Raw genomic sequence first — 14,949 nt, forward strand, 5'->3', positions numbered from 1 at the left:
AGACAAATAAATGTATGAACTTTCCTAATATCTGTCCCAAACTGCATGCTTTTAAGGAAATTGCATTTTAAAGAATATACATTTAAGAATCTGCCTGTCTACCTACCTACCTACCTACCTACCTATGGATTGCTGCATTAAATATGCTTGTATCAGTGAACAATCATGTATATTAACATACATAAAAATACATACAATACAGAGGATTATATGTAAAATAATTCTATATATACAGTTTCTTTTAACTAAAAAAAACCATGGATATAACAAATATTTGCATGCATATCTTCCAAATCAAATCAAACCGCTCCTTGTATGGATATTCATGAATCTGCATTTTAAAGTATTGCAATTTATAATCTCATGAAAACTGTTGCGCAGTGAAAAAAAATGAGAAGTTTTCCTGTTTTCATGTCGTACTCACCTCCAAAGATAGTAAGACCAAATGGATGTGTCATCTGACTAATACGTTCAAGTGACCTTCTATTTAACCCATCAAAAGTACTGTGCTCAATTTTATCAAAGAAGGCATCCACCCAATAAAGCCTTAAGGAACTGGAAGAAAAGATAATATTTATTGAAATGTCATCCACGTCTCACCAAATTGGCTTAGGATTAATGCACCAAAATCATTCCCAGCCAGTCTTTGTTAATCTTAAAGATTATTTTTAAAAAGTCAGAAACAAGGTTGCATTAAATGTTCTTCATAAACCATTGTTTTCTATTCTCCAAAAGCTTGCTCTCTGGTAACCAAGTTAGCTGATTTGGAGAGGTCTGGGTTTTTGTTTGTTTAAAGGATTTTTTTTTCTGAGAAGCACACCCACACAGGGAGTAGATTAGCATGATTCCTGTAAAGCCAAGAAAATTGGAATAGACAGTGATGCCCCAAGGTTACATTTTTTGAATCAACACTGTGCTTTTTACAATCAGCAAAAGCTTGATTTAAAATGTCCCTCCTTTTTAAATCTGGGCTAAACTAAAGTATAACCTGATTCTGCAGTATTGGATTTTTGAAATTCTTCCCTGCTCATTTTAAGATTTTCAACTGTACGCAAAAATAATTGGCTGTCTTCAAACAGAACTATAACAATCTAGTTGCATTTGCTATTGTAGTGTCCAAATATTGAACATTTCCTCAAAAAAGTCTTATTTTATTTTATTTTTTCCCGAACCTCCAATCAATAGCTAAGCCATTAGGCCATCCTAGTGTCGTGTTTACAATTGGGGAGGCATGGGATCCATCGCTCCAGGCTCTCATGATCTTAGCAGGGCGGAACCAATCTGTCCAAAATATGTATCTGAAAGTAAAAAGGAAATGCATTAGAGTTGCACATAATACTGCAAATATTGGTATCCTTTCTGGAAAAAAAATATTTTCAGTGTATTTGCCCAATTCCCTAAAACAAAAGCTGTCCTCTAGCTCGGGGGGTGTCAAACTGTCGGCCCACCGGGTTGGTTTCATCATATGGGGGCTGTGCCCACCTCAGCTCTGGCAATGCAAAAAAAGTCATGATACGTTGTGACAGGTCAAGTGACCTGGCGAGTTTGACACCAGCACTATTTGCATTTTAGTTTTGCTTGCACAGCTTCTTTACATTCAGACTTTTTTTAACAGGAGACAGTTTAGACACTTAACGTATGTTTTAAATTAGCTTGTATGCTTTATATTTACATTCCCATGCAAGAAATTATTTTGTTCTTATGTCTAGGGTTAAAATTATTAAAACGTAACTGAAACAATCACCATCTTACTGAGCACACCAACTATATTCATAATGGATACATTTTAAAAAATCATGAAACATCGCTTCAGAGTTACTTCTAATGTTTTTGCTATTGATTGAGTAAATTTCACTGTTTATTGCTGCAAGTTTGAGTGTCTCTGCCCTGTCCACTAATTACCAAGAATAAACAGTTGGTCTTCAGGTGGAGTGATTTACATTCCTTTATGAGAAAGAAGAGCAGAAAAAGGGGAGAAAGAAAATCCCTTTCAATTAAAAAAAAAAAATCTGTCTTTTAACCTAGAATGAGAGAAAATTTCCCCAAGCCATGTAACTAATACTGACAATAAGTCTCTCATGAGGTCTGCCTGCCCAACCAATCTGAGATTTTGCTTTCTGAAATCACTCTCAAAACTGTGCCTCAGAGCTTAGGTAAGTGAAATGCACACTCATATTCTTCTGTAGGAACTATTTATGCTGATAACAAGGCAGCGATAAGAGCAACTCTTCTGAAGCAATAAGCTATTTTGCAACCCAGGAATAAAACCACAGAACAAACATGTCTTGGTTTTTACAGATAAAGCTGCTGAATAGCCCCCTTTGTGCTGATTTTGTACCACTTAGTGTTTTGCTCTGGATTATGGAATCGGTGCCAGAAGAACAGGTGATGAGGGATACAGAGAAGCATAAACAGAAGGAGGTTTTTAAAAAAGGAGAAGAGAGGCTCTTGAATCTGAATGTTAAGGACGATCCAGAAAACACGGAATACGTTTTCAAGAAAACACATGGCAATAAGCAGAAGCCAGATGATAGGTTCTAAAATATCATCTATAATATCAACATCATCCACACCTGGAATACTGCAACCAATTTTGGTTACCATACTACAAAAAAGATGTTGAGACTTTGGAAAAAGTTCAGAGAAGATGATCCAAGGCCTGGAGACTAAAATATACAAAGAACGGCTGCAGGACTTGGGTTTGACTAGTCTAAAGAAAAAGAAATAGGGGTGACATGATAGCAGTATTCCAGTATCTGAGGGGCTGCCACAAAGAAGAGGGGGTCAAACTATTCTCCAAAACACCAGAGGACAGGACAAGAAACAATGGTTGGAAACTGATCAAAGGGAGAAGCAACCTGGAATTAAGGAGAAACTTCCTGACAATGAGGACAATTAACCAGTGGGACAGCTTGCCTTCAGAAATCGTGGGCGCTCCATCACTGGAGATTTTTAAGAAGAGGCTAGACAGTCACTTGTCTGAGATGGTATAGGTTCTCCTGCTCGAGCAGGGGGCTGGACTAGAAGACCTCTAAGGTCCTTCCAGCTTCTATTCTATTCTATTCTATTCTATTCTATTCTATTCTATTCTATTCTATTCTATTCTATTCGACAGATCCTGCTAGAAAATGAGTCATGAGAACCCTTAAGGGTCCTAATGTACCATCTATGCACCACCTAATGGTTTTGACAAAACCATTGACTGTGGTTCTCACAGCCTGCCATATGTTGCTTCCAAAGTGTATAAATGAAAGTAACAGAAAGGAGTATTACTAAACAAATGGAAAATAGTCACATTAACTGCATTTTAATTCCATATTAAATCCAACATAGCTTTGGTCCAGACCAACTCTGCTTTTGCTTTTTCTTGGCGCCATGACAAGCTGCACTTTTCTGTACTACAGAATGCAGGGGAGAAAATAATTTGTTCGACTATTCACTTTTTTTTTTATGGACAGCCTGCATTTAAAAAAACTAACACATTAAGTAAAAACATTACTCAGAGTGTGAGGTTTTGAATGGGAAGTTTCAGATAGATGTTATACCACCTTCATTCAGAAGAGATAATATAACAGGAAGACTGTACTGTGTTGTATTTTTGAACAGTATGTTCAATTTTGAGACTTACCCAATAACTGGATGAACTACGATTGATCGAGGATTATTCAAATTTTGAAGAATAGCTCGTCTTGATTTATCAGACAGCCTCATAACACTAATACTCCGATACCGAGAGTCTGTCCAATAGATATTCTTTGAGATCCAGTCAAAAGCCAAATCTTCAACTCCATCCACTCTGTTGGCTGCAAGGATTTCCCTACCTGATATTTAGGAAAGAGCAATGCATCAAAACTGGAAGGAGCTGCTTCCCCGCTTTCATTTTTAAAGTCAAATTTAATAGGATAAATTATAAGGACTGTATCTCAATGAGCAAAGCTTCGGATCTGCATGCATTAAATGCATTAAATCCTAGAGAATTGCAACCAGCAGATTAAACGGACTGGAGAGGTCAATAATAGAGTTCCCTATAAGGCAGATTCCAATTATAAACAGCAAATCTATCAAGATACACTTTTCAAAATTGCCTTGATAAATCATTGAATTCCCCCTTCCCCTTTTTTCCCAATCTTGTTCAACGTTGACTCAACTCAGTGGTTTTAACTTACAGTTCAGCGAGTGGAACAGTCTGTGGAATGCTGAAACTTTTCCATGTATTCTTCCATGCCTACTGTATGTAGCCATTACAAGGTTGATCCAGTGGTTTTAGAAAATAAAACTTCCAGAACAGGAAGGATTTCCTAGTGCATTTGTTTGTTTGTTTGTTTGTTTGTTTATTTATTAGATTTTTATCCTGCGTTTCTTACTTTATAACTCAAGGTGGTGAACATACAGTACATAATACTTCTTATTTTCCAACTCGTATAGTCCAACCCTATACTCAATGTTATTCCTTCATGGAACTTTCGCATGCACTAATTCACAGAATATGCCAGCCACAAACGCTCTGCTTCCTTCTAGCTTAGCATAATGTATAAAATCAGCCACTATAAATTGTAACTCCTGACTTACATATTAGTGACATGTGTGGACCCAAATAAGGATGACCAGAACATGACATAGTGTGATCTGCAAATATAATGTAATCAGTGCTGCAAAATCCTTCTTAGAACAAGAAGATCTGCTAAACCATGGATTTAATATAGAAATGGACTTTCAACTATTGTGAAGTATAATGACATTGTTATTAATTCTGTTTCTGTCCAAGCGAAGTAAATATTACCTGTGCCATCAATTTTTTGTTTATAGATTATATCTTTAGTAGTATCTGAATAAAATATAGTGTCCTCTTGGGCATAGAAGTCAATTCCAACAAAGTATGAAGAACTTCCTGTTACAGGAATTATTACATCTTCCTGAGTGGAAAGATTGAATGGGATTCCACGCACGGCTAACTGGGAGGAGAAGAGCAGGAACTGCTGCACAGCTGTGAGAGAAAAGAGTCTTTATTTTAAGATCACAGCAAACCTAAAACAGATTTTTTTAAAAAAAAAGAAACCTTAAAAACTTAATTACATGGAAATTATAAAAATACAAAAAGCAACTATTAGCGTGAAAGAACAATGCAGAAAGAAAAAATCAGTTAAAAATGAAAGAAGAGGACAATTGTAACTAAGTACATAAAGGTTCTTTATATAACCTTTACTATAACTTCCATAATGGAAGAAAGGTAGTAAATAAATGTGATAAAAAAATAATAAAAGATACATTCAGTTATGAAACCTTAGTTACTACACATTGACTCATCTACTCACTGGAGTACCTCTAAAATCAATCAACTAACTTTATTAGATTAAATCCCAGGAAAAATATGCCTAAAGACTTTATTATCTCCTTCTTAGCCTTTCTGAGATATTAAGATATGAATGAGGCAAGTATTAGATGTATACATCCTTCAAATTCAAAAGCAAAATGGTATTTGAGAAAGCATGTGAGTATTCACGTGGCACTAGTTTGAAGACTCTAAAGGTTTAGACAAGTTCACCACCATCTGTTAATAGAATGCAGTTGATATGATTATCCATGGAGATTTTATGCAACATGTGTCCATGGCAGTACTAACCAATGCAGCGTCGACCATCAGCATGCAAGTCAAAGCCCAACGTGCATTTGCAGCGGTAGCCTAGACCATCATTGTCAGTTCTGTGACTGAGAACGCAAATCTGTTCACATCCACCATTATTAACACCGCAAGGATTTCTTACTGGAAAACAATATATTTAATACATTTAACATATGGCATCAGATTTATGTGAAGTTTTTCATTTTGCTGACATTTCTCTTGTATACACCCACTTCTTAATTAGCAACTACTTCAGTCAGTGGCCATTTGCAAATATAATGGTGACAAATGGTCATTTTAAAAAATCCTTTTCTGACCAATGTGTACATTTACAACCAAATTTTGCATGCCTGACAATGCATGCTGGAGTGGCAGTAACATTGGCATACCATTGGAACTTTATCTGAATAAAATGGCAGCAACCAGTGATCTTCACAAGATATCTGTTTCTCAGTTATGTGTGCATTTAGCAATTATTCCCCTTAATGATCTGATCACTGGAACTGAACTTGGTTGCTAAATGAGGAATGGGTGAATAGAAAAAGAATGTTTTAAGCCATCTTTGAAGGTCTGCTAAAATGTATTTCATATCTGCAATTCCCATTAAAACCATACGTATCAGTCCAAGCATAGTTATATATACTCACTCCACTGTAAATACAGCCTATTTGCTTAAATAGATTTTCTCAATCTGGGATTTTGACCATACTGTCCTGGAATTGCTCCACAATCAGCTGTTGCTTATTCATTGCTTTGATTACTTAGGAATCCAATTCTAAGCAATTCTGTCTCTCTTTTTCAAATTGATAGCCCTGACGATCGTTTTAAGAAATCTTTGTGCTCAGCATCAGAGTAGTTTTTTGTAAATATCAGTCAATCCTTGAAATATATGTTGACATTTATGGAAGAAAATTGCAATTTTTCCCAATGAACTATTTTCTATTTGGAATGTAGTTTCATCAGAATAATTGTGCTTCACATGAGTACACTGTTTGCTGAAGCCTAACTGCAAATTAGCCTATTCTGTAATTGAAATCTCATTGTTTTCAATGAGAATAAATCAATAGAAGTAAATGAATTCACACTGGGCAGGGATGGACTACCTGCAGCCTAGAGATATCTCTGACCTTGGGCTAATTTCAAAAACCCTAGGCAGGGATCCACTCTTAGACCAATAGTTAGAGCTATTTGCTGGTCATGAATCAAGGAGAGAGGAATAGAAGGGAGAAAATACAACAGAGAAGAAAAAAGCAGAAAAACATCTGACATTTTTCCTTGTGGCCTCACTAATGCATTGGCAGCACAGTTATCTTTGCTATGCTTTCCAACAGTTAAGTCATAACAAGAATAGTGTAAAATCTCTTTTGGCAATCCTATATCATCTGACTTACCAAATGGCTGTCGGAAAGCATGATAAATTGTCACTCCATAGGGACGCAAGGAAGATTGAAAAATCACTTGTGGGTTAGAATCTGTAAATCTATTGGCTTTCATCACTGCCATTTTTGTCCAATCCGTAAAATACACAGAATGCTCAAAAAGACTTATTCCATAGGGATGTGGAATCAATGACCCTCCATGAGCAACAGTTTTCCTGTTAAAGGTATATTCTTTTTAGAAATACTGAAAGTAGTAGGTTACAGGCTACAAATATTTCATCATGCTTTACTCCTACGCAAATGTCATAGCAGTGACCTAGGAAATTATAAACAAAGGATACATCCAACCAAGAAGAAAAATCAATAATGAATAAAAATATTTGAATCATGGTAACCAAAGATGCAAGAAACAAAAGTTCAGAGGGGAAATTTGGTGGTTTAACACTCAGCTTTGTTTTTAAAAAGATGGGGGGGGGAATCAGCAAAAGGAACCTTATTTTGGTTTTTTTGAAGGAAAGATACAGTTGTGCCTACATGCAATATAAGTTATTTTATCTTAAGAAAAGGCAATTCTATTTGCATTCTTTTTCTTATAGGCCAGCAATGGCCTTGGAAAGTGCAGATTAAAAAGGGAAACAAAGATAGCAATAAAAAGTTTTAAAGTTTTCTGCTACAAACAAAAAAAAATTGTATAGGGTATGGTGCAATGGAAGAAACAATACCTACAATAGGGAGTCCTTCTCTGTGCCTGCCTATTAGCGTAGGGAGAGTATTAAGATCCAGGAATTCTTCTCCTTTATCAACAGTATGCAAATCTTTGTACACAATATGATAATGTTCTTTTCTGCTGCTATCCGTTTAGGATCAACATAGAAAAGTCATCCCTCTTCTCCTTTATTTGGCACTCAGAGATCAGTGCATGCAACAGGGTGTCTTTCCCACTTTCCCACTAATTATCTTATTTCTGACCAAATTCAGAAACTGAATGATAGAAATTAATATCTCAATTTCAAGTCTTAACAGTGTTTAAAGTAGGCATATTTAAAGGCAATTCATGACAAGAGTACTTTTTAGTCGGATGCAGCTCATTTAATTAAAAAAAATGTAAAGAATGTAACTGTAAATGACCCACTTTGCATCTTCTCCTACCTCTGTAGCCCATCATAGGTCACAGTTTCAATATAATCATATCGGCTGTCTACCCAGTAGAGTCTCTTTGATACAATATCTAAAGTTATCCCAGCTGGCCATCCCAATTTTGTTTTAACCAAGTCCAGACGATTTGTTCCATCCATAAAGGCTCTTTCTACTTTAGGATCACCTGAAAGACTATCCCAATCTGAGAAAAACAAATATCTATAAAAGAAAGAGAAAAGAAAAAAAATATTTTAGTGTCCCTTCAAACCTTAGAGAGATAATACAAAGACCTGGCTTACACAAAACAGTAAGCAGAAATATAGTTTGTCTGGATTGGTCTTAGTATGAATCCAGACAGCTGTGGTTTATACAATTTGCTATGCTGAAACAAATCACTATTTACCATCAAGTGGGAATTTGGTGCCACTTTATAGACTGAAACACTTATTGTGGCATTACATTTTCATGCATAAAAATCCATTACATTAGGTGCAGAAAGTACCATCCTATTGGCAGACACACTTAGTGAATTCTTACTAGCTGACCTACAGAATTATAGCCATTATCATGCAAAGTTTTATGCTGAGGTATCCACATGCTTCAGATCACTTTACATTTCACTGAACTATATTCTACATATATTATACTGTTGGTTGTACTAAAAGTTCTCTGTGAGACATGTAAATCAAAAAAATCATAGTAAATAGAAAATTAGATAATGTTAACAGAAGCAAAAAGAAGGCACTAAAAAAAGTTCTTAAAATTCCCAGGTTTAGAAATAAATATCCCAAATTCAAATATCAGTACTGAAGAAGATAGATGAAAGATATAATGCTCCAAGCAAATAACAAGATAGCAGTGGTCTATTACAAAGAGGAAACTCTGAAGAGATCTCAAAAAAGAAATTATAGATATTTCATACTATACTCCAGATCATGTTTTATATGAAACTAATTATCTTTATGTCCAGTTTAAGGAATATGAAATATAACTGACAATAAATCCAATTTCCTATTTTAGTTTGCAGAAAACAGACAATTATTGAATCAGGTATCCATCCCCCCAACACACACAATTAAATAGATTTCTTCTTTTCTGATTAATGGATACTATATACAAACTATTTTTAGCTAAGCAGGTGTCATTGTGACCTATAAATCATAATTTATGACCCACTGTTTGTAAAACACAGTTTAGCTTTGACTTTTGTGAAAAGTCCTTTTGAATAAAAAAAAAAAAAAGATACGGTATGTCTACGTGCAGCAACTTCTTTACCAGATGCTGCGCTTGTAACAGCATTCAGCATTTCTCTACCATTCTCATCAGTGACACACAGCTGAATTGCAGCTTTCCTTTGCTCTTTTCTGCATAATGTCCAGATCAACAAAGGAAATAGGACGTAAGGACTGGAAAAGAATTCCTAGGGAAGTAGTAAGTAGTAAAGAGCACCAAACTTCTATTCCTCCATGAACTTCTAGTAATATTTTATTGAGCAATTGATGCATTTAAAAAAATAGCAAGTCTACAATTCTTCAAAGGAGGGAAATATCTTTTAATCAATGTTACCACTTACCCAACAGTAGGATCAACAGCTATTCCTCTAGGGTTCCCCAAACTTTCTGCAATCAAAGTTACACGGTTGGTTCCATCCAAATTTACCAAATCAATTCTGTTGACGCTGGTCTCCACTATATACAGCTTGTTGTTAATCCAGTCTACGGCTAGGTTTTCAGGTGTGTCAACTGAAATATTTAAAACTTCAAAGATATCTGAGCCATCAAGGTTGACAGAAAAAACCTGAAAAGAAAGTAACGGTGCTTTAGGACTTAGGATCCTGCATGTTTTCAGGGCCACTTTCATATTTAGCAAAATTTCCAAACAAAATAAATCCTGCATGCATTTATTACAAAAGGAATTGTGAAAATGTTAATCCTATGCAGTATTAAGTCCCCAATTTCTTAACCATTTATTTCAATCTCTTCAATGTGACTTCACCTCTTTTAACTTATTACATCTGCATGGGCAATAATGATAATCTCCATTTTTAACCAATGTTTGCAAACAGCCTGATTTTGAATAGAGCGGATTTTCCCCCTCTAGCTAGTAATCTGAATTGTATAATTTATGCACATAGGTTTATCCAATGAGCTGCATTTACATCATATACTGAACTGCAAACTAAAAGTAAAGAAAAATACGCAAAGCAAAGCTAAATCCACTAAAGTTTGGTATGAAGGATAAACCTAGTTAAAGTATATATGCCCTGGTTCCTGTATAATTAGCAATAACAAGCAAACTACCTTATGGCTTAACTGAAGTAAATGTTTATCTAAATCAGAGGTTCCCAACCAGGGGTGCAAGACGATATTCCAGGAGGTGCGAAAATTTGGGTTTTCAAAGTTATAGTGTATGTGCATAATTTGTTGCCGTTATTTCGAACTTTTGTAAGGGGTGCGAGAATATATCAGAAGTGTTCTAGGGGTGCAGGGTATAGAAAAGGTTGTGAACCACTGATCTAAATCCAAATCCATTACATGCCATAGTAAGCAGAAGGATAAAGATTAGGTCATTGAGCCCTGATATAATTCAAGGAAACAAAGAAAACTGCAGGAAAAAAAACTTATGTTAGGAGAATATTCCTCTCACCTCCCCTTACTGTGCTTTTTTAAGAATCTGCCTTTCAATGCACTTGAAAAGAAAGAAAAGAAAAGCCTTCCAATTCTTTATTCTATATCCACATTGCTGATGCTTTAAAACTACCAAACATAATTAAACCATGCTTATATTTTATACTATTTGTTATTATTCCAGTAAAAATCAAGGTCATGAAAAAAGCAATGAGTAAAAATATTGGCCTGCAGCATGATAAATTGTCAATATTTGTGGCCCAAAGCACAATTATACTAATATACCTGAGAAATATCTTATGTCTATCTTCCCAGAAAACACAGCACTTCTACACTTTAAATGATCAGGTTTCAAGAAATTGCAACAGAGAATACATCCAGTTTTGAAAGAATGTACTATTTCTCTTAATTAGGTTTTTGGACTCTCTTTCCAATAATATTACAAGCTGCTCAAGATGATGCCATAGCATAATGCATGCTTTGTTCGATATATTACATGTAAAAAGCTTAGCTAAAAAATGTTGTAATTATCAACAGAACCATCTCAAAAGTTCATTTTTGTTAGAAAACAAAGAAAGGCTCTGCATCTGTCCACAGAAATGAAAAGTTATCAACACATACTATTCTTCGATGCTTTTGCTTCCAAGAAAGCTATTTGTACATTACAAACTACCTTATCTTGCACCGTATCAGTCCAAAATATCCTACGCAGATGAAAATGAAAATCCACACCAACAGCCACTCCACGATTCCGGGATTGTATCAGAGTTCGAAAACTTCTTCCATGAATGTCTCCAATTAATAAATCACGGCCGTTGGAAAAAATGATAGAGGCAACTCCAGCTGAAAACATAAAAGACATTGCTGTAACATTTATTTTTCGAAAGGATATACGTTCACAACTTAAATAGAAGATATGGGCCTCCTTCAAGGCAGGAGGCCCATGAATACTGCAATATAAATCTAAGCAACATTTTTAAGAGTCTTTTGAAAAAAAAATTAAGAAGAAAAAGGCAGTCCCATCCCTTTAATGTCTATTTTTAAATCTGTTGTCCCCAGCCATCCAATATACGTAGCTCCTGGCCACCAAAATATTACCCACCTTATTTTGTAATAAACTTAGCATTAAATAGCAAAGAAGGTACGTTGGAACTGTGCCACCAAAGTGGCCCCCAAAGGAGTTCAATATTGAATACAATATAAGATCTTTAAAACATTACATGTAACAAAGAAGAGAACAGCATTTTTAAAACAAGGTATCAGTGTAATAGATATGTATGGAAGATTAGGTAACTGGTTAATTCAATTTAGTATAGCTGTATTAATTGTTTTAAACATACATGCATGTTGTAGTACCAATTTTGGAAGTGTTGGTGCTTGAAATGGTGTATTTCTGAATATAACTGTTCCTAAACACCTTTTTCAAGTTTCACACCTTTCTAAAATACTCAGAAACAAGATCTGGTCAAAACAACACTTAGACATGACTCATGACAATTGGTGAAGTTGGAAAAGTTTGAGACAAAACATTTTATGCACTCTTATCCAGGAGACTCAACTGTCCCAAGTGCCATTTGAGAAATAATTCCTTGGTCTAAGGGCTTTGCAAAATTGAAGCTTTTTCATACTTTGATATAGAAAATCTCTATGACTTAAAAAGGAAGCAAAGGAAGAATATTTTTTTTAAAAAAAAACTTTACTATGAGATCGAGCCATCTTTTTCACTATTTCCCTTTCAACAATTATCTATTGGTGCATCTGATTAACCAAAATGACAACGGAAAAAGAAGCAACATCTCTGAAAATTATTTCCAATTTTGACAAGAAATACAAATGAAATTGGCAATTCTTTTTAAAAGGGAAGATAATATTTTGCTTTCAATATAGCAAATGTCACCTTCTCATAAGAGACAATTATTGCAAATGTAGCTCACATTCAGGTAAACTTAATAGAAAATAGAAAAATTGTGTTTTCCAGTTACAATTAATGGAAAAACATGGCAATTCTGGGGTTTTAAATCAAGTTTGAGATTGGAGCCTAAACTTAAGATTTTGGTTCCAAATTAACCCAGTATTTTTTTCCTTTCAAATCCACTTATCATAGTTCAGACCTCTAATAATGCGCTCTCTCATATTGGGTTGGAGATTGCAATGATTTCTTGCCAACAAATTGTTTCGGTGTCTTTGCTATTTGGCAAAATGAGAGAAGAGATAAGGGTGTCCTCTTGATCTGCCAAAAAAAAAAAAAACACAACCAAACGATTTGTTGATAAGAAAACCGAAGAGTGTCTTTAGAGATCTAGAGTTACAATTTGAGTGACTGAGGGAGACAAGAAAGGAGGGAAGAGGAGACTGCTGCCAAATTTGGGGCCACATACACAAAGCAAGAGAATGATTGCCCAAAGCAGAAAAACAGCTTGCTGATCTTGGTAGGTTTTATTCATTCTAGGCAACGATGGTGGTTCATCCTAGCCTAAGGCCTGCATCCATTTCTCAGCCTGTCACATCAGCTCTGTGCTTTTCACCCTAAAGCAGTAGCAGCGGTGACGGGTGCTGGTCCAAGCATATCGAAAACTGTGATAGTTTTGTGACACTTTGATGTTGCTGCCCTTTGGTTTCTGTGGATTCACTTTTTTCTTCTCTAAGAGAAAATCTATAGCACCTGGCTGAGATTGGCAAGTTCCCAACTCCTTCAAACTATTGCCCTTCTGCAATAGGTGTAAGGAAAAGGCAGAACTGAATAACCTGGAGGGGCCATCAGTTTGAGACTCCTGTCCTATTCCAAGATGGATATATCTTATATCCAAGATATAAATTGGATCTCAATCCCTGGCAGAAGAGAAACAGTCCATGCATATTCAAAATAACAAGGAGATATTGTTAATTACTCTTTTAAGGAAAGCATATTAACATGTAGATACAGACACGTCTATGTGTAAATATTGTAATTATAGTACCTACAACTTTACAATACATAATACAGCCTTGTTTAAATGTCATATATATATATTATCTTTCTTTACTAGAACGTTGTGACTATAGAGAATACTTACAAGAATAATTACTGTACAGAACGTGTGAAAGGAAAGTTTCTCAAAAAAAACCAGTGGAGCGACCAAATCTTCCCCCCCCCCTTACCTTCTCAAAGCATATTTAATAGATGAGTCCTCAGGAAAGCTCACTCAGTTGCTTTATGGAACAGAACACAACTGAATAAGCCTCCCCAAAGATGCAGTTACTTTATCCCTTCAAAGGGAAGTGCTTCCTTCGTGCTAATAACTTTGCAAAGCATCCCTTCCATCCATCCATCCATCCATTGATAAAACCAGAATGGGCTTTCAAATGTCATCTGCACTGCCACCTTCTCCTCTCCCAATGAATAAAGTAAGAGAAATGTACTGCCTGGTCTTTCATCAGCAAGTCATTAACAGTAAATAGATGGGAGAGATAGCGGCAGGGCTTTTTTTCAGCCGGAACGTGGCGGAACCGCGTTCCGGCACCTTTTTCCGGGCCGGCCGCACCGGAAATAGCCCCTCCCACACCGGAAATAGCCCCTCCCAAATTTTACTTGCATTCCTGTTCTCTAAAGGGGCGGTCCTAGGGTTTGATGAGGGCGTGGCCAGGTTTGAGTTCCGCCACCTTTTCTCCGAGAAAAAAAGCCCTGGATAGCGGCAATGTTGTGTTGGAAGGGACTATGATATTTAAAGCATGCCAGCATTATTCTCAAGGACAGGCCTATAATTGGATTTTCTTACCTGTGAGAAAGTAAGGTAATATTAGCTGTACAAGGGAGGAAGGGATATCAGCTTTTAGAGGTATTGACTCACATGAGGTATTGGCTCGGCAATGACGGTGGTGCTCCAGAACATACCCTTCGGCACACCGACACTGATGGTGACCAATACGATCTTCACACTCCTGATCACAAATGCCCCACATTTTGCAGTCATCAAAGTCTGTAACAGAATTAACATTCAGGAAGGGCATGTTTTTCCTTCTATTTGCAGAATGCTATCCACAACAAATATCAGTTTCCCTTCTTCTAAAATGAAAATGTCAGATCTGCTTCAAAAGTATATTTTTACAGCCAAAGCTACAGTAAGTTTGCAATCAGTGGTCTCCTCTTTGTTTTGTAGAAATTAATAGCCGATATGGAAAACTGACTGTGATCCGTGTTTAATCTTTT

The 14,949-nt window shown here is 35.9% G+C and overlaps 1 protein-coding gene across 1 annotated transcript in view; it reads right to left on the bottom strand.

The window, feature by feature from the left end:
- Nucleotides 1-14,949, bottom strand: part of LOC107296057 (low-density lipoprotein receptor-related protein 2-like) — a gene marked incomplete at its 5' end in the record, with an annotated part of 105,657 nt that overhangs the window by 68,421 nt on the left and 22,287 nt on the right. The window contains 7 exon segments of the mRNA XM_015825399.1: nt 425-555; nt 1,173-1,298; nt 3,629-3,821; nt 4,781-4,984; nt 5,621-5,761; nt 7,012-7,214; nt 8,149-8,355. Coding sequence (XP_015680885.1) covers nt 425-555; nt 1,173-1,298; nt 3,629-3,821; nt 4,781-4,984; nt 5,621-5,761; nt 7,012-7,214; nt 8,149-8,355 — 1,205 coding nt within the window.

Source organism: Protobothrops mucrosquamatus, unplaced genomic scaffold, assembly GCF_001527695.2.
Source record: "Protobothrops mucrosquamatus isolate PMUCROS unplaced genomic scaffold, P.Mucros_1.0 scaffold2619, whole genome shotgun sequence".
In the NCBI taxonomy this organism is placed as follows: Eukaryota; Metazoa; Chordata; class Lepidosauria; order Squamata; family Viperidae; genus Protobothrops; species Protobothrops mucrosquamatus.